This window comes from Agrilus planipennis, unplaced genomic scaffold, assembly GCF_000699045.2.
Source record: "Agrilus planipennis isolate EAB-ADULT unplaced genomic scaffold, Apla_2.0 scaffold62, whole genome shotgun sequence".
Taxonomy (NCBI): domain Eukaryota; kingdom Metazoa; phylum Arthropoda; class Insecta; order Coleoptera; family Buprestidae; genus Agrilus; species Agrilus planipennis.
This window is the reverse complement of record NW_020438875.1, coordinates 260,894-281,573: the sequence shown is the minus strand read 5'-3', so window position 1 is coordinate 281,573 and position 20,680 is coordinate 260,894. Positions and strand designations below refer to the sequence as shown.

The 20,680-nt window shown below is 35.5% G+C and overlaps 6 protein-coding genes across 8 annotated transcripts in view; 3 read left to right on the top strand and 3 right to left on the bottom strand.

Annotated features, from left to right (window-relative positions):
* The window catches only part of LOC108734531 (SH2B adapter protein 2), a 17,622-nt gene extending 13,807 nt beyond the window's left edge, over window positions 1–3,815 (bottom strand). The window contains exons 1-6 of the mRNA XM_018466135.2: window positions 2,625–3,815; window positions 2,303–2,567; window positions 2,035–2,180; window positions 1,436–1,638; window positions 1,191–1,366; window positions 829–1,119 (exon numbers count right to left, since the gene is read on the bottom strand). Of these exons, the coding sequence (XP_018321637.1) occupies window positions 829–1,119; window positions 1,191–1,366; window positions 1,436–1,638; window positions 2,035–2,180; window positions 2,303–2,567; window positions 2,625–2,956 (1,413 nt within the window). The 5' untranslated portion in view covers window positions 2,957–3,815. The remainder of the gene's footprint in view (window positions 1–828; window positions 1,120–1,190; window positions 1,367–1,435; window positions 1,639–2,034; window positions 2,181–2,302; window positions 2,568–2,624) is intronic.
* A 126-nt stretch (window positions 3,816–3,941) lies between these two features.
* Window positions 3,942–6,000, top strand: LOC108734535 (DNA-directed RNA polymerase II subunit RPB9). 2 transcript variants are annotated; one of them, XM_018466139.2, is made up of 5 exons: window positions 3,996–4,087; window positions 4,157–4,337; window positions 5,522–5,650; window positions 5,705–5,791; window positions 5,877–6,000. In XM_018466139.2, exons 3-5 carry the CDS (start codon window positions 5,529–5,531, stop codon window positions 5,977–5,979), a joined length of 312 nt encoding a protein of 103 aa, XP_018321641.1. In that variant the 5' UTR covers window positions 3,996–4,087; window positions 4,157–4,337; window positions 5,522–5,528; the 3' UTR covers window positions 5,980–6,000. The 2 variants fall into 2 exon arrangements, with proteins under 2 accessions (XP_018321640.1, XP_018321641.1); XM_018466138.2 differs by lacking the exon at window positions 4,157–4,337 and having other exon boundaries at window positions 3,942–4,087.
* Window positions 6,001–6,019: 19 nt separating this feature from the next.
* On the bottom strand, window positions 6,020–20,655 carry LOC108734485. Its single transcript, XM_025980593.1, has 34 exons — window positions 20,260–20,655; window positions 19,992–20,201; window positions 19,882–19,920; window positions 19,788–19,817; window positions 19,556–19,678; window positions 19,079–19,506; window positions 18,776–19,027; window positions 18,525–18,680; window positions 18,176–18,421; window positions 17,967–18,107; window positions 17,837–17,911; window positions 17,553–17,752; window positions 17,327–17,493; window positions 17,054–17,257; window positions 16,826–16,990; window positions 16,607–16,763; window positions 16,323–16,538; window positions 16,110–16,263; window positions 15,992–16,052; window positions 15,682–15,845; window positions 15,515–15,616; window positions 15,325–15,459; window positions 11,023–11,143; window positions 8,679–8,888; window positions 8,243–8,365; window positions 7,766–8,148; window positions 7,615–7,714; window positions 7,403–7,559; window positions 7,119–7,334; window positions 6,906–7,059; window positions 6,788–6,848; window positions 6,478–6,641; window positions 6,311–6,412; window positions 6,020–6,255 (listed from the first exon to the last, which is right to left on the bottom strand). Exons 1-34 carry the CDS (start codon window positions 20,297–20,299, stop codon window positions 6,118–6,120), a joined length of 5,394 nt encoding a protein of 1,797 aa, XP_025836378.1. The 5' UTR covers window positions 20,300–20,655; the 3' UTR covers window positions 6,020–6,117.
* LOC112906566 (nucleolar protein 58-like) lies at window positions 7,704–9,317 on the bottom strand. Of its 2 annotated transcripts, none has more exons than XM_025980903.1 (6): window positions 8,947–9,317; window positions 8,679–8,888; window positions 8,569–8,607; window positions 8,475–8,504; window positions 7,766–8,362; window positions 7,704–7,714 (listed from the first exon to the last, which is right to left on the bottom strand). In XM_025980903.1, exons 1-5 carry the CDS (start codon window positions 8,984–8,986, stop codon window positions 8,217–8,219), a joined length of 465 nt encoding a protein of 154 aa, XP_025836688.1. In that variant the 5' UTR covers window positions 8,987–9,317; the 3' UTR covers window positions 7,704–7,714; window positions 7,766–8,216. The 2 variants fall into 2 exon arrangements, with proteins under 2 accessions (XP_025836688.1, XP_025836683.1); XM_025980898.1 differs by having other exon boundaries at window positions 7,766–8,365; window positions 8,947–9,291.
* Window positions 9,468–12,140, top strand: LOC108734530 (putative fatty acyl-CoA reductase CG5065). Its single transcript, XM_018466134.2, has 9 exons — window positions 9,468–9,793; window positions 9,855–9,939; window positions 10,002–10,165; window positions 10,232–10,490; window positions 10,552–10,635; window positions 10,691–10,799; window positions 11,029–11,280; window positions 11,331–11,588; window positions 11,875–12,140. The coding sequence occupies exons 1-9, from the start codon at window positions 9,587–9,589 to the stop codon at window positions 11,990–11,992; spliced, it is 1,536 nt and encodes a 511-aa protein (XP_018321636.1). The 5' UTR covers window positions 9,468–9,586; the 3' UTR covers window positions 11,993–12,140.
* Window positions 13,169–15,204, top strand: LOC112906572 (DNA-directed RNA polymerase II subunit RPB9-like). The gene is made up of 4 exons (XM_025980908.1): window positions 13,169–13,291; window positions 14,726–14,854; window positions 14,909–14,995; window positions 15,081–15,204. The coding sequence occupies exons 1-4, from the start codon at window positions 13,227–13,229 to the stop codon at window positions 15,181–15,183; spliced, it is 384 nt and encodes a 127-aa protein (XP_025836693.1). The 5' UTR covers window positions 13,169–13,226; the 3' UTR covers window positions 15,184–15,204.
* Window positions 20,656–20,680: the final 25 nt, after the last annotated feature.

Genomic DNA, 20,680 nt, shown 5'->3' with positions numbered 1-20,680 from the left:
TATTTTTTTTTTTTTTTTTCGTTAGTTTACGTTGCGTTCCTAGTATACCTACGATAGATAACAATTTAAAATGATCGAAACGAAGTAACAAACAAAAGGCGTAGAATAATTATTGTTTGTAATTAAATATTTTCTAGCTGTAATAAAGACCCAAAACTGTGCAAATGAGCTTGGTTGTCTTTAGGGAAAAGAATAAAAAAAAAAATAACATTTTCTTCGTAAATCGAAATTTGAAATTGTCCTTTCAACGGACGTCGCTTTTAAATTAAAAACTTCGTATGTAGGTGGTTTCGTCAGGTAATCATTAATAAAATTATATAATGTTTTCCACAAGTTGTTTATTATTGACCGAAATATCTGATGAATATGTTACAAACAAAAAGTTAAATGCGTGCCACTACAATATATAAATATTAGGTAGGTATCTACGTTAAATAATATGTACAAGGTGTAGCTACATCAATTTATCAATCTTATTTTCGACAATATCCTTTTGAGCGTAAAATGCAAAGCCACTTGGGTCGATCTACTCAAATTAAAGTATAGCAGGTATAATTAGTAATAATGAAGGAAGACGATCGGCGTTTTTTAATAATACACCTAACAATAGTTTAATGATGATGATAATAATAATAATAAACAGTCTGTGCCCTCTATAAAAACACAAAAAAAAATATCAACAGCCTTCAGAGGAAATACAAATAATAAAACCTTACAATACGGAAATTAAACAACGGCTTAAAAGAAACAAATGAATAAAATAACAAAAAAAGAAAAAGAACAGTAACAAGCAGTGAATGTTAACATGTAAAACACGAACTATCTCACTTGTCTCACTTCGGGAATGGGTAAGACACGTCTGTCGTTATTATTTCCGGACGGGTTGGGATTGTTGGCCCCTGTCTGCCCAGACCTGGTCAGCGATCCGGACAATTGGCTCCTAGCGTTGGGATTTACAACGTAATCGGTCAATGTAACATCCGAATTGCCGCCGCTCTCTAAAGGAATGGGCTGTTGTCGAAAATGCTCAAGCATTTCATATATCGACTGAAACCAAAAGTGTTGAACTCGACATTGTCCTTGCTCGTTTATTGTCATACGCAAATGCTTGGCTCGGCCCTGTAAATAATGTATATCGCACTTGAGAATGAATTTTCTAGACTTTTTCAACCGATAAGAACCAAGCTTACTTGGAAATTAAATGTGAGTACAAATTCGCCCGTTCGTGTTTCGCTCTGTCTTACTAGAAATAACCCATGACCCGTGGCACCTTCGTGTAGAACGAGTTGCGCCGCTTCCGACCGTCCTAGTGTCCCGTGAAACCAAAATTCCTTCTTTAAAGTTTGGCCTATATCGTGTTCCACCCCTGCAATTTTATTTTTGTTGCAATACCAATCGGTACAGAGTAATTGGCAATATTTAGGCGATACGATACCTGCGTCGATTTCGCTTTGTGAAGGCGATAGTTCAAAGTTACTGTTATTTGACAGTCTATCGCCGGGACGCCCTGAAATATGTCTAGGGGGTAGTTCGGGAGCGTCGCTGTGGTAGTCGTTCTTCGAGTTGTGATCAAAATGGCCCCCGTTGTCAGAGCCCCCTGGTGAACGCATGCAATATCGAATGGTCGCAAGCCACGACCTAAAATCAACATAAAATTTGAATTGATTTTCATGCTTGACGGTCGTATTCCATTACAGTTTCTCATCCGATAAATTTACCTATTGGACGTTTCGCCAACTACTGTGGTTGGCATCCTCAGAGAACGTAGCGATGACGTAAAGTCAGTCTCAGTACAATTGTGAATTTACTCTGTCGCTGCGTTCCCTGAAGATGCTAGCCATGGTTGGCGAAACGTCAGATAAACTCTCATCGAAAATTTAAATTGCCAATTGTAGAAGCTCTAACTTGGTGTAATGATTTAAATAATAAACATGAAATAGTTTTAAAAAAAATCTTAAGACCATTTTGTGTTTATTATTGTTTAAGACATTAGAAAATTCAAATGTTAATTACATTGGTCAGAATACCACTTACCTCATATCGTCAGTGTCATGGGCTTCTATAACAAATTCCATGTTATTCACTGCTTTTAAAACAAAGGTGTTCTCATGATCTGGCATTTCCAAAGCTGTAGTTTCCCTGGCTTCGGTTATTAGCGCACAAAATACGCCACTTCGGGGCTGAAAATAATTAATAAAAACCAACATAATACTAACTAGCACAAGGTACATAATGCTGATATATTTACAATTGTATAATTTCAATTAAATATCTAATAAAATTCAAGTTAAGGTGTTGGAACCTTGGTGCTTTTTGGGGGCGAATAAAACTCCAGCATATAACCACCAACAGCTTTGACTAATGCCAGTCTACATCTTTCCCATTTGGGAGGCCCACCAGGGGTGTCCAAGCTCTCAGGGGTGGAATAATTAACAATCCCTTCTTTGCGACATTCGACCACGATCTTTGCCAATTTTGTTTTACTATGAGAGCCTGCCAATTCAACTTCATCTGAGTGTTGCTTATGAAACAAATCTCTGCCCTTCTTCAGCATTTTGAAACTTAACCTTTAAAAAGGTCAATTTTAACATTTTAATTTAATAATTTTTAGATTAATCAACTACCTCCTGAAGAACGGTTTGTGGTGGAATTTTGGAGAACCATCTTCGGTTTCGGAAGTAAATCCTTCATCCGGGGGTCGAGTATTACCGTTTGCAACTTTGCTATTTTGTAATTTGCGTTTGTTAAAATTAACTTCGAATTGTTCGTTAAAACATTCTACGAATTTTTTGAGGAAGTCTTTATGCGAAACAGTGGCACGAGCATTTTCGGGCAAGTTCATCGATATAAAGTGAGCACAACTTTTTGAAAAGTCGTGAGCCGCTGCCTTGGCATGTCTCTCACAGAATTCCTGCCAATTGCCATCGTTTTGAACAGAGTCTAACGCACCAGCCATTAATATTTAACTTATTTATATATTAACGTTAATTCTTTCATACTATTTTGAAAAGTTTATTTTGTTTTGACGTTTCCGGTCATTCATATCACTAAAACAATAAATATTTTATTTTGACATAGAGCATTTTTTGACAGTCGTATCCAGTATCATCGATCTCGTTTTCATTCTAACTGAAATAATTAAAGGATCAAGGATTTGCGGCCGATTAGCCGAATTTTTTTATGCAACACAACACACTTCGCTCGTGTTGCCTTTGCCTACTTTAACGTTATCTTACTATCGTAGCCAATCGAATAAATTTAAAACGTATAGTACGCGTGAAACTCCCAATCATATCATCGTCGAAATAATACTCAAACGGTCGTACAGACACAACAGCACTAAATGATATTGGATATAATACAGTAAAGTACCTCGAACGGCATGGTGAATACCATCGGTAGTGGTCTGAATACTGACCACCTTGAACTTCTTTGTTCGATATAATAAAGGTTCTACTAAAGTCAAATGTTTGACTTGTTTTGTAAAGACCATGCGTATATCTGATTTAAATCTGTTTGTACATTTTAAATCCATCATCAACTGACTTAATCGTTTTGAACAGTCTTACATCATTTACGTAAATTAAAACTTCAAGGTCATTTATAAATATTATAAATAGAATTGGACCAAGGTGTGAAGTCTTGCGGTATGCCAGAAAAAAAATATGCATTTTTTAATGGCAAATTTAAATAAGCTTCCTGCCTATCAGAATGTATTTATCAATCATTCATAAATAACGTGTGGGGGGTTAACCGGAATAGTTGCCAAAGATTTACTATTGTTAACGTTACCAATTAGGAACAATTTCTTTTTTCAATTGTATCGATTATATATCAATGATTTATTTGTATTCGATGTATCTGTGATTCCATAACTCGCCCTTTTCTGTGGTCAATTTGACAGCTTAATTCCTGTTAGTACTCTTAGCTACATCTAACGTCAGTAGTCGGTAGTAATCTATGGTCAGGAGAAAGCGCGAAAGCAGAAGTAGTTAATGCGGTGTTTCTAACTTTGTCCAAAAATGTCAAGGTACGATTCCCATAGCGAAGGCCCGGGTTTTGTCGGTATCAGATTTTGTCAAGAATGGTAAGGATTTAAGAATGTTTATAAATAATAACTAAATTAGTTTAGGCTTAAGTCCAGTTTCATGTATAGGCGAGTCAGACACCGTTGGAAAGCTTGCATAGGTTATGATGAGACATAGATATAAGAGATATTATAGAAGTTAATCTATGTGGTGGGAGCTTTCGAATGAGCTAAATCTCAATGGTTGGCGTTGAGAGGAAGGGAAAATATGAAAAGATGAATGTTGAACCGATACATAAATAATCCTTCGGTATAGTATAAGCTTCGCTTCATATGCAGATGAGTCATACATCGTTGGATGATGAGAGCTTTCGAATGAGCAATGACTCAATGGTCGGAGATGAGAGGGAGGGGGTCACAACTATACTCGCCTTATTCGTTTTGTCCTAATCGTATTTGCCCAAATATCTCAATGGTCAGAGTTAAGAGGGAGGGTACCATAACAACACTCACCTCATTCGTGTCATCTCTTCCTACCATAATCAGATCTTAGCATATTTGCCACAATGTCTCAATGATAGAAGACCAGGGAGGAGGGGTTACAAGAATATTGACTCTAACTGTTTTACCTTTTTCTACCCTAACCTTATGATCTTAAGCATATGTGCCACAATATTAAAATGATCGAAGTTAAAAGGGAGGGGACTACAACCTTCTGATCCTAAGCGTATCTGTCGTAAAAAAATTTAGCATCGCTGTGAAAATTTTGCTATCTGTATTACGTAGAGCTACATTCACCTTCATCTTTCACCTCGTTATATCCTCTCTACCCCTTCATAAACGACACATGAAATATTGCACATCCTAAATTTCTCATCATGAGCTTTTCTACACTCTTAAGCTCATCTAGGAACATATGTATATGAAGTGGGACTATACCGATCCCTATGATCGGAGGTGAGGATAATGAGAAGACATGAAGAGGCGATCAATAGTTACATACATAAACATCTGGTTCCGGTACAGTGTATGCCCGCTTCATATACATATCTAGATGAGCCTTAGATTGTAGAAAAGCTTATGACAAGAGCTTTCGCATGAGCTTTATTTCAACGGTCGGTGATGAGGGACAGACAAGATATTTTCAGAAAGTTGATGACGAATGTGGCGGTAAAACGGTCGGCGTGGGCATTATCGTAATCTCCTCCCCACTGAAATGTTGTGGCAGGTACACTTGAGATCTTAAAGTTACAAGGTGAGTATTGTCGTGGTACCCCCCCTCATCTCCCACTATTGAGTCATAGTTAATACGAAAGCTGTTGAACATTCATCCCCCCATATTTTCCCTCCCGCTCATCGCCTACCATTCAGATATAGCTCATTCGAATGCTCTCATCATAAGCTTTGCAAGGTTTCTCAAGATGCATGACTCATCTGTAAATGAAGCGGGACATAAACCGGGCAGGAGCGTTAATTTTATTCATATATTTACAGTAATAACATGTTGTACCCTAAAGAAGACAAGGAAAACAAAATTTTGTTGTATGCCTGTAGAAACTGTGACTACAAACAGCATGCAGATTCGAAATGTATTTACGTAAATAAAATTATGCACGAAATTGAGTAAGATGTGTGGTATTAGGTTACATTTTAGGTTTTAATTTTGATTAATTTTAGTGAATTAACTCATATCAATCCCGATGTTATATCAGATCCGACACTTCCCAGAACTGAAGATCACCACTGTCCAAAGTGTCAGCATAGGTCTGTTCTAATATAATAACCCTATCTGTATTTTTCTCATTGCTTAGGTTTTAAGAGAATGACGGAACTTTTTATTTACTTACAGGGAGGCTGTATTTTTTCAAGCGCAAACCAGGAGGGCTGAAGAAGAAATGAGACTTTATTATGTTTGCACTAACCCACACTGTTGTCACAGATGGACCGAATAAATGTTTTGAATTTTCTTAAAATTAATATTTTATTGGCACTACTCTTCCGTAGAATGTAATTTTACTACTTTATTTATTTCTTAATAGCTGATACACGTATTACATACATATCGTACGATAGTTACAGATTACTTGTGATTATGCCCAACTGAAAACTCGCGTTTTTACCAGTAACTCTGCTAATGCGCATACCATATCCAAAGGAGTATTTTGCACTTTTGTTCTGGTGTTCATTCGAGAAGTTCCTCTTATAAGAAAGAATAGGTCGCTATAAAACTAAAACACAACGTTCAGTTAATATTATATCGAACAGATATAGAATATTTTCTACCTTCATCCCTTCGATCGGTTCAAGGTTTAATGTAGGACTAACTTCGGTGCAGTCGATGTAAATTGCATTCAGAGGATTGACCAGTACCAAATTGTACGGTACCTTAAATTATTTGTAACTTTTAACTTATATCGATTTATTGTTTTATTATTGTAAACAAGGTACACCTGTTTCGTTTTTTCGACGTCGTAATCCCTTAACTGAAAAATTATGTTTCTCCTTCCTGAAACCATGTTCCATCTAGACCAGGCTACGTTAAAACAACCGGCTATTTCAGCGACATTGTAATACAAATGCTCCTCTGTAGGCCAGTGTTTTCGGCAATGTCCCCCTTTACGTATGTAAATAATAATTCTAAACAAACTCATTAACAATCGACAATTGTTATTAGTTTCAACGGTTTGTTACGCAGGTTTGTCACCGTTACCCCTTACCTTCTTCAATTATCATTCAAAACTATTAAACATACTTACATACCTTCAACGTAAAAAAAAGCGTCGTGCCCAGGAAAAATGTCTATACCGCCTTCTTTCATAATCTACAACGGGAAAAATGCAGTACATTAACTAGATCACGTAAATAAGTAAAGTATTACTCTCATTAATTTTGTTAGTTTGTAATATTCTCCGATGTGCTCCTTCATTGCCGATGTCGGGCTGTTTTGTAACTTCGATATACAAATTAATTTACCATTTACATTGAATTCAATGAATAATACAGCCGCTGTTATTTGCAACGAAACGGTGCCGCTAAAGAAATCAGATCGAATTTTCATATGCCTAATGATTGCTCGAAATTGAAAGATTACTTGCGTTCAGGTTTTATTTCCCATGTTTGGTACGGAAGGTTAACGTATCTGTTGAGGGCTAGTCCGAACGTGCCAAATCTACCGGTACGAAACGAAATGGAATATTTTTCCTCAATATATTTTACATCGTGAACGTCTTCCGTTGTCCACAGTTTTTCCTTGTAATTCCATCGACAAACGGTTGGAGGATCCAGCCACAAAACGTGCATGGGCAAACTATTGCAGAATTAAAATTGTTTATCTTTTCCTAACTTAAATTGAATTAATCAAAACAGCCATCTTACTCGATGCTAACGAATATCAGTTTGTCCATTTTTTCTTCTTGCTCTTTCATTTCTTCTTCTATCTCTTCTGGTGATCTTATAACGCCAGGACCTGGGGTAGGAGGAGGAATGTACTCCACGTAAAACGGATATTCTTTTAGACAGTTCGGATCCTTCACTACGTCGAATAAAATTAAAATAAATAANTTCGGAACAAGAGCACGAGTACCAACTCCACTCGTCGTCTGATGGCATTTTCTTAATGGTTTCCGTTTTTACAGTTTCTTCTTCTTCTACGTTAATTTCTTCGACTGTTTTTTTCCCTTTCTTTCCCTAACATTTTCTACTTAGATATTTCGTATTTTCCGTTTTGAAAGTTTTTACCTTTTTCTTTTCTTTGCCTTTTTTACCTTTGCCCGTTGTTGAACCTTCCTCTTTTGTCTCTACAGTTTCCGATTCTACTTTGCTTTCGCTTTTTGCAGCTTCTTTTGCAGACTTTTTCTTTCCTTTTTGTTTTTTGCTTTCTTCACCTTTGTCTTTTTCCTTTCCCTTCTTCTTTTCGCTTGGGACTTCTTCTTTCTCTTTTACCTTTTCCTTACCTTTCTTTGCTGTATCTGTTACCGGCTTTTCTTTCTCCTTTTTTATTTTTTCTTCTTCCTCCTCAATCTCCTCCTCTTCCTCTTCTTCGCGCGTTTCCTTTTCATCTTTATCTACAGCGGGTTTTTCTTTATCTTTCTTTTTGCCCTTTTCGGGAACTTCCGCTTGCACTTGTATAGACAACAGGTATACGTTTGTTAATATTTTGATAACATTTTACGATTACGATTAGCCAATCTTAAATAGGTTCGAGAATGCTGATACCTTTCTCTTTCTTTTCTTTTTTGTCCTTTTTTTCTTCTGTCTCCTTTTTAGATTTTTCTTTCTTAGCGCCTTTCTTCTTGCCTTGTGGTTCCTGTTCGATTCCTTCGGCCTCCTCACCCTCTGCTGAACATTTCATATCGTATACGGCATTTACATATCACACAAAATGTTATGTCTACTACCCAGAGGTGCTACTATCCTACGAGTAACGATTTTTTTATAATTTCTTTACCCGTCTTATCGGTTTTCTGCTCCTCCGATTCTGGAAAACGGTTTGCAAATATTGAAAAAAATATACGTATAAATAATAACACGCTTTTAATTACTTTCTTCTTGAGTATCTCCTCCTCCCATTTCTTCATTTCCTACGTTGTTTTAAAAAGGAATCGATTGAAACGGTTTTTTTATCGTGAACCTACCGAAACAATATTCTTACCACCTTCTGCACCTTCAGGTGCTTTCTTAGGTTCTTTATGCTTCCCTTTTCCTTTCTTTTTATCCTCTTTCTCTTTTTTCCTTGCGGCCTTTTCTTCCGGTGTTAATGCGTGCTCAAAATCGACCTTTTTAAATTTTATTTCTTGATCAGCTAATGGATCAAACTTCTTTTTATCCTTCTTTCCTTTTTTATCCTTTGCAGGTTTAGGTCCTTTTAATACAATACATTATACAAAAATTGTATGTTAAAACAAAGTATTACTCTCAACCTTCGGAAATTGCTTCTTCTTCGCCTTCGTCTTCTTCCATTGTTAATTTTGATTAAAACAAATCAAAATAAATCGAAATATGAAAAGCGCGAAAATTTTAACTCTGCCCCCTCCCCAAATAATGACATAAATTCTGACGTTTAATTTTTTAAGTTTAACCGATACATAATCATTTGTTTTTGACCTTTTTTTTACGTAGTACGACGTGTTACAGGTTGATATTAGGTTTTCAATTTCAGTATGTTTATTTTATTTATGTTGGTTTTAAAGAATTTATTAAGTAATTTTTTCACCTATCGTTTGGAATGATCGTTAATGGTAGATATAATCATTGGCTTTTGACCTTTAATTCTAATATTTTAGAATGTAGACCGGTAATTGTAATAATATGGGAAGCAAATACAATGAAAATGATTTATTAATGAGCCCCGTAGGCAACATTTAATGAATACGATTTCAACAACGAAATTTTAACAATAGCTTCGTTGTAAAATTTTAGAAATACTTACATACGTCTGCGAACCCGTGCAGGATCATTTTTGTTTTGTTTTTTGTGTTATACTCGTATTGTTCAACGAAAGTGTTAATATTTTGTATTGTGCGGTTAAGAAGATAGATATTTTGAAAACAACTCTTTAAAATGTCTTCTCTTGTTGTTGCCGAAACTATAGCCGAGTTTTATACTGGGAAATGTATTTTTATTACCGGCGCGACTGGATTTATGGGAAAAGTACTGATCGAAAAATTATTACGGTCCTGTGGTGGTATTGATAAAATTTACGTTTTAATGCGTACGAAAAAGGGGATGAACGTCCACGAAAGACTAAATAAAATAACAGATTTAGTGGTACGCACAATTAATTTTTCAAAAGAAATCTATCGAAAGATTCACGTACTGTTTATTTCAGCTCTTCGACAAGTTACGGGAAACGAATCCGAATTTTGCAAAAAAATTAATTCCCATTGAAGGAGATGTTACACATATTGATTTGGGTATGCTTAATAAATGCTTCGGTATTCAATTTTAAGTTTATTACTATTATTTTAACTTCAAGGATTGGGTCCAGAAGATAGGAAGGTCCTTCAGGACAATGTGTCGATTATATTTCACGCCGCTGCGTCTGTAAGATTCGATGATCCCTTAAAAGACGCGATCATTTTAAACACAAGGGGTACGCGTGAAGTAATACGACTCGCTTCGGAAATAAAAAAACTTTCGGCAAGCACCGTACCATACAGTTTCGAATGATGACGTAGATACTAATTGCAAAATAATATCTTGTAGGCTTTTGTACACGTCTCGACCACTTATTGTAACACAGATAGGAAGGTTGTAGAAGAAGTTCTGTATCCCCCACATGCAGACTGGCGGAAAGCTATTGATATAGCCGAGAAAATGGATCATTACACTTTACAAGTCATGTTATCGAAATATATGAATAAGTTGCCCAATACGTACACATTTACAAAGTCGATGGCCGAACATGTAGTTTATGATCTATGCAAAGGCAAATTGCCTGCCGTTGTTTTTAGACCATCCATTGGTACTTTTGATTAATTAAACGCGTCTAATCTATCAGATTTTGATGAAAATTTGATTTGTAGTCATTTCTGCCATGAAAGAGCCGATGCCTGGTTGGTTGGATAATTTTAATGGGCCAGTTGGTTTGTTGATAGCTTCTGGGAAAGGTGACGAAATATTACGAGTTATTTTACGAAATTATAGATGTAAAATATTTTTAAGGCATCCTTCGAAGTAATTATTCCGATCCTGAAATCATCACCGACTTCTGTCCTGTTGATGTAGCGATTAAAGGACTTGTTGTAGCAGCATGGAAGAAAGGAACAACTAGGTACCTACTTATTTTAGTTAGAAAAACACACCTACATAAATTATAATTAAGTACTTACTCAATTTAATGCGAAATGCTTACCTTTAAAACGATTCAGATTCACTTTTGTGTTCTTCTACCTATAATCGTATCGATCAAACTTGTTACTGTACGTAACACGTACGTATGTATACATATGTATTAATTATTTTTTTCTTTTGTGGCCAACCACTACTGTACATACTTTCAGAAAACTCGACGAAAAACTGGATGTGAATTTCTACAACTGCAGCAGTCATAACGTAACTGCCGTTACTCAGGGTGAAATGATCGCCATGGGTAAACAATTGAATTGGGAAGTACCCCTAAGTAACCCGTTGTGGTATCCTGGAGGTGGCATTACTAAATGCAAATATTGGCATTACATTAATGTCTTGTTTTTGCATTTAATACCGGCTTTACTGATAGATTTGGTGTTGAAAATTATGAACAAAAAGCCCATGTAGGTAGACGATCAAAAAATTGTCATTCTTCTACGATGCTTGTTTTTAGGTTGTTGAAGGTGCAAAGAAGAATTTTTTCGGCCAACATGGCTTTGCATTACTTTATCTCTAGACAGTGGGCTTTTAAAAACGACAATTTCATTAATTTAAACAAACAGATTCTGCCTGATGAAAAAGAACAATTTGATTTTGGTTTGCAAAACATAGACGTGTGGGTTTATTTTAAAAATGCAATTTTAGGGGCTAAACGGTTCCTTCTTAAGGAAAGTAACACAAATTTAGAACAAGCAAAAGTAACCCTTTACAGGTGAGAAGAGAATCCTTATCAATAATAAATATGAATATACAAGCCCGGAATCATTTTCGGTCCAGCTATTATCCTAATAGCTTTACGACAGCAACGTACTGGGCCAAATGAAATTAACTGACATAGTTAAGACCTAAAGTTAAATTAAAATTAAATGAAACTTTTATAAATGAGTAAAATTTTATGTTTGTGGTTCATTTCAAATTATCCATTGGGCCAAATGATTTGATTCTGGGCTCGTATTTGATTGTTACCTTGATTAATATTGCATTTTATTTATTTTTAGGCTCTACGTTCTTCACGTCATTGTTAATGGCATCTTTTATGCTTTCATGTTTTGGCTTGTTATTTTCAAATGCAATTTAATATCGCGAGCAAGTGGTTATTTAAATTTATTTTCTTAAAACGCTCTTCATGTTTTTCTTTTCTTTTAACTTTATTTTAGTTCAACAAATTAGAGTGTATTAAATAAAAAGTGCGTCTTATTTATTATTATAAACAAAGACAATCGTGAATTAAAGAACGTTTAATAATAAAAGTAATAAAGCGAAAGGAATGTTCCTTACAATAACTGAATAAATATCTTAACGGAAGGAAGTACATAATATTATNTACTATTTTGAAAAGTTTATTTTGTTTTGACGTTTCCGGTCATTCATATCACTAAAACAATAAATATTTTATTTTGACATAGAGCATTTTTTGACAGTCGTATCCAGTATCATCGATCTCGTTTTCATTCTAACTGAAATAATTAAAGGATCAAGGATTTGCGGCCGATTAGCCGAATTTTTTTATGCAACACAACACACTTCGCTCGTGTTGCCTTTGCCTACTTTAACGTTATCTTACTATCGTAGCCAATCGAATAAATTTAAAACGTATAGTACGCGTGAAACTCCCAATCATATCATCGTCGAAATAATACTCAAACGGTCGTACAGACACAACAGCACTAAATGATATTGGATATAATACAGTAAAGTACCTCGAACGGCATGGTGAATACCATCGGTAGTGGTCTGAATACTGACCACCTTGAACTTCTTTGTTCGATATAATAAAGGTTCTACTAAAGTCAAATGTTTGACTTGTTTTGTAAAGACCATGCGTATATCTGATTTAAATCTGTTTGTACATTTTAAATCCATCATCAACTGACTTAATCGTTTTGAACAGTCTTACATCATTTACGTAAATTAAAACTTCAAGGTCATTTATAAATATTATAAATAGAATTGGACCAAGGTGTGAAGTCTTGCGGTATGCCAGAAAAAAAATATGCATTTTTTAATGGCAAATTTAAATAAGCTTCCTGCCTATCAGAATGTATTTATCAATCATTCATAAATAACGTGTGGGGGGTTAACCGGAATAGTTGCCAAAGATTTACTATTGTTAACGTTACCAATTAGGAACAATTTCTTTTTTCAATTGTATCGATTATATATCAATGATTTATTTGTATTCGATGTATCTGTGATTCCATAACTCGCCCTTTTCTGTGGTCAATTTGACAGCTTAATTCCTGTTAGTACTCTTAGCTACATCTAACGTCAGTAGTCGGTAGTAATCTATGGTCAGGAGAAAGCGCGAAAGCAGAAGTAGTTAATGCGGTGTTTCTAACTTTGTCCAAAAATGTCAAGGTACGATTCCCATAGCGAAGGCCCGGGTTTTGTCGGTATCAGATTTTGTCAAGAATGGTAAGGATTTAAGAATGTTTATAAATAATAACTAAATTAGTTTAGGCTTAAGTCCAGTTTCATGTATAGGCGAGTCAGACACCGTTGGAAAGCTTGCATAGGTTATGATGAGACATAGATATAAGAGATATTATAGAAGTTAATCTATGTGGTGGGAGCTTTCGAATGAGCTAAATCTCAATGGTTGGCGTTGAGAGGAAGGGAAAATATGAAAAGATGAATGTTGAACCGATACATAAATAATCCTTCGGTATAGTATAAGCTTCGCTTCATATGCAGATGAGTCATACATCGTTGGATGATGAGAGCTTTCGAATGAGCAATGACTCAATGGTCGGAGATGAGAGGGAGGGGGTCACAACTATACTCGCCTTATTCGTTTTGTCCTAATCGTATTTGCCCAAATATCTCAATGGTCAGAGTTAAGAGGGAGGGTACCATAACAACACTCACCTCATTCGTGTCATCTCTTCCTACCATAATCAGATCTTAGCATATTTGCCACAATGTCTCAATGATAGAAGACCAGGGAGGAGGGGTTACAAGAATATTGACTCTAACTGTTTTACCTTTTTCTACCCTAACCTTATGATCTTAAGCATATGTGCCACAATATTAAAATGATCGAAGTTAAAAGGGAGGGGACTACAACCTTCTGATCCTAAGCGTATCTGTCGTAAAAAAATTTAGCATCGCTGTGAAAATTTTGCTATCTGTATTACGTAGAGCTACATTCACCTTCATCTTTCACCTCGTTATATCCTCTCTACCCCTTCATAAACGACACATGAAATATTGCACATCCTAAATTTCTCATCATGAGCTTTTCTACACTCTTAAGCTCATCTAGGAACATATGTATATGAAGTGGGACTATACCGATCCCTATGATCGGAGGTGAGGATAATGAGAAGACATGAAGAGGCGATCAATAGTTACATACATAAACATCTGGTTCCGGTACAGTGTATGCCCGCTTCATATACATATCTAGATGAGCCTTAGATTGTAGAAAAGCTTATGACAAGAGCTTTCGCATGAGCTTTATTTCAACGGTCGGTGATGAGGGACAGACAAGATATTTTCAGAAAGTTGATGACGAATGTGGCGGTAAAACGGTCGGCGTGGGCATTATCGTAATCTCCTCCCCACTGAAATGTTGTGGCAGGTACACTTGAGATCTTAAAGTTACAAGGTGAGTATTGTCGTGGTACCCCCCCTCATCTCCCACTATTGAGTCATAGTTAATACGAAAGCTGTTGAACATTCATCCCCCCATATTTTCCCTCCCGCTCATCGCCTACCATTCAGATATAGCTCATTCGAATGCTCTCATCATAAGCTTTGCAAGGTTTCTCAAGATGCATGACTCATCTGTAAATGAAGCGGGACATAAACCGGGCAGGAGCGTTAATTTTATTCATATATTTACAGTAATAACATGTTGTACCCTAAAGAAGACAAGGAAAACAAAATTTTGTTGTATGCCTGTAGAAACTGTGACTACAAACAGCATGCAGATTCGAAATGTATTTACGTAAATAAAATTATGCACGAAATTGAGTAAGATGTGTGGTATTAGGTTACATTTTAGGTTTTAATTTTGATTAATTTTAGTGAATTAACTCATATCAATCCCGATGTTATATCAGATCCGACACTTCCCAGAACTGAAGATCACCACTGTCCAAAGTGTCAGCATAGGTCTGTTCTAATATAATAACCCTATCTGTATTTTTCTCATTGCTTAGGTTTTAAGAGAATGACGGAACTTTTTATTTACTTACAGGGAGGCTGTATTTTTTCAAGCGCAAACCAGGAGGGCTGAAGAAGAAATGAGACTTTATTATGTTTGCACTAACCCACACTGTTGTCACAGATGGACCGAATAAATGTTTTGAATTTTCTTAAAATTAATATTTTATTGGCACTACTCTTCCGTAGAATGTAATTTTACTACTTTATTTATTTCTTAATAGCTGATACACGTATTACATACATATCGTACGATAGTTACAGATTACTTGTGATTATGCCCAACTGAAAACTCGCGTTTTTACCAGTAACTCTGCTAATGCGCATACCATATCCAAAGGAGTATTTTGCACTTTTGTTCTGGTGTTCATTCGAGAAGTTCCTCTTATAAGAAAGAATAGGTCGCTATAAAACTAAAACACAACGTTCAGTTAATATTATATCGAACAGATATAGAATATTTTCTACCTTCATCCCTTCGATCGGTTCAAGGTTTAATGTAGGACTAACTTCGGTGCAGTCGATGTAAATTGCATTCAGAGGATTGACCAGTACCAAATTGTACGGTACCTTAAATTATTTGTAACTTTTAACTTATATCGATTTATTGTTTTATTATTGTAAACAAGGTACACCTGTTTCGTTTTTTCGACGTCGTAATCCCTTAACTGAAAAATTATGTTTCTCCTTCCTGAAACCATGTTCCATCTAGACCAGGCTACGTTAAAACAACCGGCTATTTCAGCGACATTGTAATACAAATGCTCCTCTGTAGGCCAGTGTTTTCGGCAATGTCCCCCTTTACGTATGTAAATAATAATTCTAAACAAACTCATTAACAATCGACAATTGTTATTAGTTTCAACGGTTTGTTACGCAGGTTTGTCACCGTTACCCCTTACCTTCTTCAATTATCATTCAAAACTATTAAACATACTTACATACCTTCAACGTAAAAAAAAGCGTCGTGCCCAGGAAAAATGTCTATACCGCCTTCTTTCATAATCTACAACGGGAAAAATGCAGTACATTAACTAGATCACGTAAATAAGTAAAGTATTACTCTCATTAATTTTGTTAGTTTGTAATATTCTCCGATGTGCTCCTTCATTGCCGATGTCGGGCTGTTTTGTAACTTCGATATACAAATTAATTTACCATTTACATTGAATTCAATGAATAATACAGCCGCTGTTATTTGCAACGAAACGGTGCCGCTAAAGAAATCAGATCGAATTTTCATATGCCTAATGATTGCTCGAAATTGAAAGATTACTTGCGTTCAGGTTTTATTTCCCATGTTTGGTACGGAAGGTTAACGTATCTGTTGAGGGCTAGTCCGAACGTGCCAAATCTACCGGTACGAAACGAAATGGAATATTTTTCCTCAATATATTTTACATCGTGAACGTCTTCCGTTGTCCACAGTTTTTCCTTGTAATTCCATCGACAAACGGTTGGAGGATCCAGCCACAAAACGTGCATGGGCAAACTATTGCAGAATTAAAATTGTTTATCTTTTCCTAACTTAAATTGAATTAATCAAAACAGCCATCTTACTCGATGCTAACGAATATCAGTTTGTCCATTTTTTCTTCTTGCTCTTTCATTTCTTCTTCTATCTCTTCTGGTGATCTTATAACGCCAGGACCTGGGGTAGGAGGAGGAATGTACTCCACGTAAAACGGATATTCTTTTAGACAGTTCGGATCCTTCACTACGTCGAATAAAATTAAAATAAATAAGTGACCTTAATAAAAATCCATGCTGAAAACTTACACACTCTCACGACTATTTCTAAATTCGGCAAGATTTTCGGTTGTGGAGGTTGGTGGAACAAGTTCAGGAAGTAAATACCGCCTATGATTGAGAATTTTCTTAAATTAATTTCCCTTGGGGCCGTTATTGTTGTCAAGGATGGAACGGTTTCCGAATACATCTCGTCTAAAAATTTTTAATTTTACCTCAACGCTCGGATTTATTTATTTATTTATTCTCTAAGTTTACCTTCAACGGAAACAAAATACTCGCTAGCAGTAGGTTCCAATTTTTGGTAAGGTACAGTGGGAACAAGCCCCTGTTCGATGTCGACCTCTGGCTCGGGAGGGGGCTCTTCACCTTCCTCCAGCGGTTTCGGCGGAGGTATGATACGGTTTATGTATTTGTAATACAGTTTATGATAGAATTCCAAAAAAGTAGTTTCTTTTAAATCTAGAAAAGACCGATTTCGATTTATTAATGTGTACAATACAGAAATTTAAATGAGCTCTGCCTAGGCACCTTTTTTGAAAATATCGGGCGGTTCGGGCTCTGAAAAAGTTCTGCTCGTTTCGGTCAAATGATCGTATCTTAAGTACATCGATCTTATCGATAAAAGATAACAGTTGAGGTCTTCTGGAAACACGACTTCAACTTTCGTTGCAGCGAAGGTAACTTCCACCCTTTTACTACGAAAAGTTTTAGTTTTAGACTTAAGTTTTGGTATAAATATATAATCACAAGTTACGCAGGCGGTCTTCTTGGATTTATTATGGGTTGAGGAAGAGCTACGAAAGTATAAAGGCAAAGGGTAAATTGGGGCTGTTCCAAATTAAATTCCGCTACTGGTATAGAAATTCTGCGCATTCTCTCTTTAACATAGCTCAAAATATAACAAGTCAAACTGTCCACATTTCGTTGCTGGTTTTCGATACATTGTCGACGTACCTGTTTAAAAAACAAATGCAATGTTCGAAATCTATATTACAAATTATTGACGGCTGTTTTGAATAATTATATTATATTATTTACCCATTTCCAGTCTTCGATTTTTTCAGGAGTTGCATCCAAGGGCATTTCGATGTACTCCGTTAAGAAATCTAAAATCTTTTATATAAATGTTTTAGTTAAATTTAAACAATTTTATTAGGTAGGCCGATACTTTCAGCACATCTTTCGTTCTTTGTGTAGCAATTTTAATGTCCGTCTTCTTCATGTATCTGTTCCACAAATCTATGTACGTGTTCATGTCCCCTACGTTTATAGGGTAAGGCAAACCATCGCAACGAATAAAGTGGTCCCACTGAAATAATAAAGACGATAAAGTAATGAAACCGTTTAAAATATGTAGGTATGACATTTTTTACGTACTTCAGATTCTTCTTTTACAATTAAAAATAACTGATAGTTATTTTCAATGATTTGCTGTCTAAGTAAAATAGAATTTTCCAGTTGTTCCATTCTTAAAATGTGATCGACTTGCTCTTTTTTTTCTTTTTCTATCATTCTCTTTCTTTCCTCCTCTGCTCTTATACGCTCTTCCTCAGCCAACCGTTTAGCCTCCTCTTCCATTTGTCTCCTCATTGCTTCGGTCATGACTACTTTCTTTTTGGGTTCCTACGGGAATTATTACAGACAAAGTTTATTATTGATTCGATGAACCAGGTGCTTAAATTTTTTTTTCGTTTTAGCTTTGTATTGTAGATTGTTATAAAATTACTTTTGGTTTCTTTTCCTTCTTCGGTTTTTTTGGTTTTTCTTTTTTTACAACAGTAGTTTCCTCAGCAGCTTCTTCAGCTTGTCCAAGAGCTGCCGCTTGCATTTTTTTTAATTCCGCAAAGATATCGTCTTCAGGAGGTGGCTCTTCTTCTTTTTTCTAAATTGAAATAGGTACGTACGTATAGAGGTAATGGTTACATTACATACATGAGTAGGTACTTTTGGAAGTCGTAAAGTAATAGGTACATGTACCTGTTCTTCCTCTTCTTCTTTTTTTGCTTTTTTCGATTTATCCTTTTTGGCCTTTTTATCTTTTTTTCCTTTTTTACCCTTTTTGGTAACGACCTCTTCTTCTTCGACTTGCTCTTCTTCGGCTCCTTCGGAACAAGAGCACGAGTACCAACTCCACTCGTCGTCTGATGGCATTTTCTTAATGGTTTCCGTTTTTACAGTTTCTTCTTCTTCTACGTTAATTTCTTCGACTGTTTTTTTCCCTTTCTTTCCCTAACATTTTCTACTTAGATATTTCGTATTTTCCGTTTTGAAAGTTTTTACCTTTTTCTTTTCTTTGCCTTTTTTACCTTTGCCCGTTGTTGAACCTTCCTCTTTTGTCTCTACAGTTTCCGATTCTACTTTGCTTTCGCTTTTTGCAGCTTCTTTTGCAGACTTTTTCTTTCCTTTTTGTTTTTTGCTTTCTTCACCTTTGTCTTTTTCCTTTCCCTTCTTCTTTTCGCTTGGGACTTCTTCTTTCTCTTTTACCTTTTCCTTACCTTTCTTTGCTGTATCTGTTACCGGCTTTTCTTTCTCCTTTTTTATTTTTTCTTCTTCCTCCTCAATCTCCTCCTCTTCCTCTTCTTCGCGCGTTTCCTTTTCATCTTTATCTACAGCGGGTTTTTCTTTATCTTTCTTTTTGCCCTTTTCGGGAACTTCCGCTTGCACTTGTATAGACAACAGGTATACGTTTGTTAATATTTTGATAACATTTTACGATTACGATTAGCCAATCTTAAATAGGTTCGAGAATGCTGATACCTTTCTCTTTCTTTTCTTTTTTGTCCTTTTTTTCTTCTGTCTCCTTTTTAGATTTTTCTTTCTTAGCGCCTTTCTTCTTGCCTTGTGGTTCCTGTTCGATTCCTTCGGCCTCCTCACCCTCTGCTGAACATTTCATATCGTATACGGCATTTACATATCACACAAAATGTTATGTCTACTACCCAGAGGTGCTACTATCCTACGAGTAACGATTTTTTTATAATTTCTTTACCCGTCTTATCGGTTTTCTGCTCCTCCGATTCTGGAAAACGGTTTGCAAATATTGAAAAAAATATACGTATAAATAATAACACGCTTTTAATTACTTTCTTCTTGAGTATCTCCTCCTCCCATTTCTTCATTTCCTACGTTGTTTTAAAAAGGAATCGATTGAAACGGTTTTTTTATCGTGAACCTACCGAAACAATATTCTTACCACCTTCTGCACCTTCAGGTGCTTTCTTAGGTTCTTTATGCTTCCCTTTTCCTTTCTTTTTATCCTCTTTCTCTTTTTTCCTTGCGGCCTTTTCTTCCGGTGTTAATGCGTGCTCAAAATCGACCTTTTTAAATTTTATTTCTTGATCAGCTAATGGATCAAACTTCTTTTTATCCTTCTTTCCTTTTTTATCCTTTGCAGGTTTAGGTCCTTTTAATACAATACATTATACAAAAATTGTATGTTAAAACAAAGTATTACTCTCAACCTTCGGAAATTGCTTCTTCTTCGCCTTCGTCTTCTTCCATTGTTAATTTTGATTAAAACAAATCAAAATAAATCGAAATATGAAAAGCGCGAAAATTTTAACTCTGCCCCCTCCCCAAATAATGACATAAATTCTGACGTTTAATTTTTTAAGTTTAACCGATACATAATCATTTGTTTTTGACCTTTTTTTTACGTAGTACGACGTGTTACAGGTTGATATTAGGTTTTCAATTTCAGTATGTTTATTTTATTTATGTTGGTTTTAAAGAATTTATTAAGTAATTTTTTCACCTATCGTTTGGAATGATCGTTAATGGTAGATATAATCATTGGCTTTTGACCTTTAATTCTAATATTTTAGAATGTAGACCGGTAATTGTAATAATATGGGAAGCAAATACAATGAAAATGATTTATTA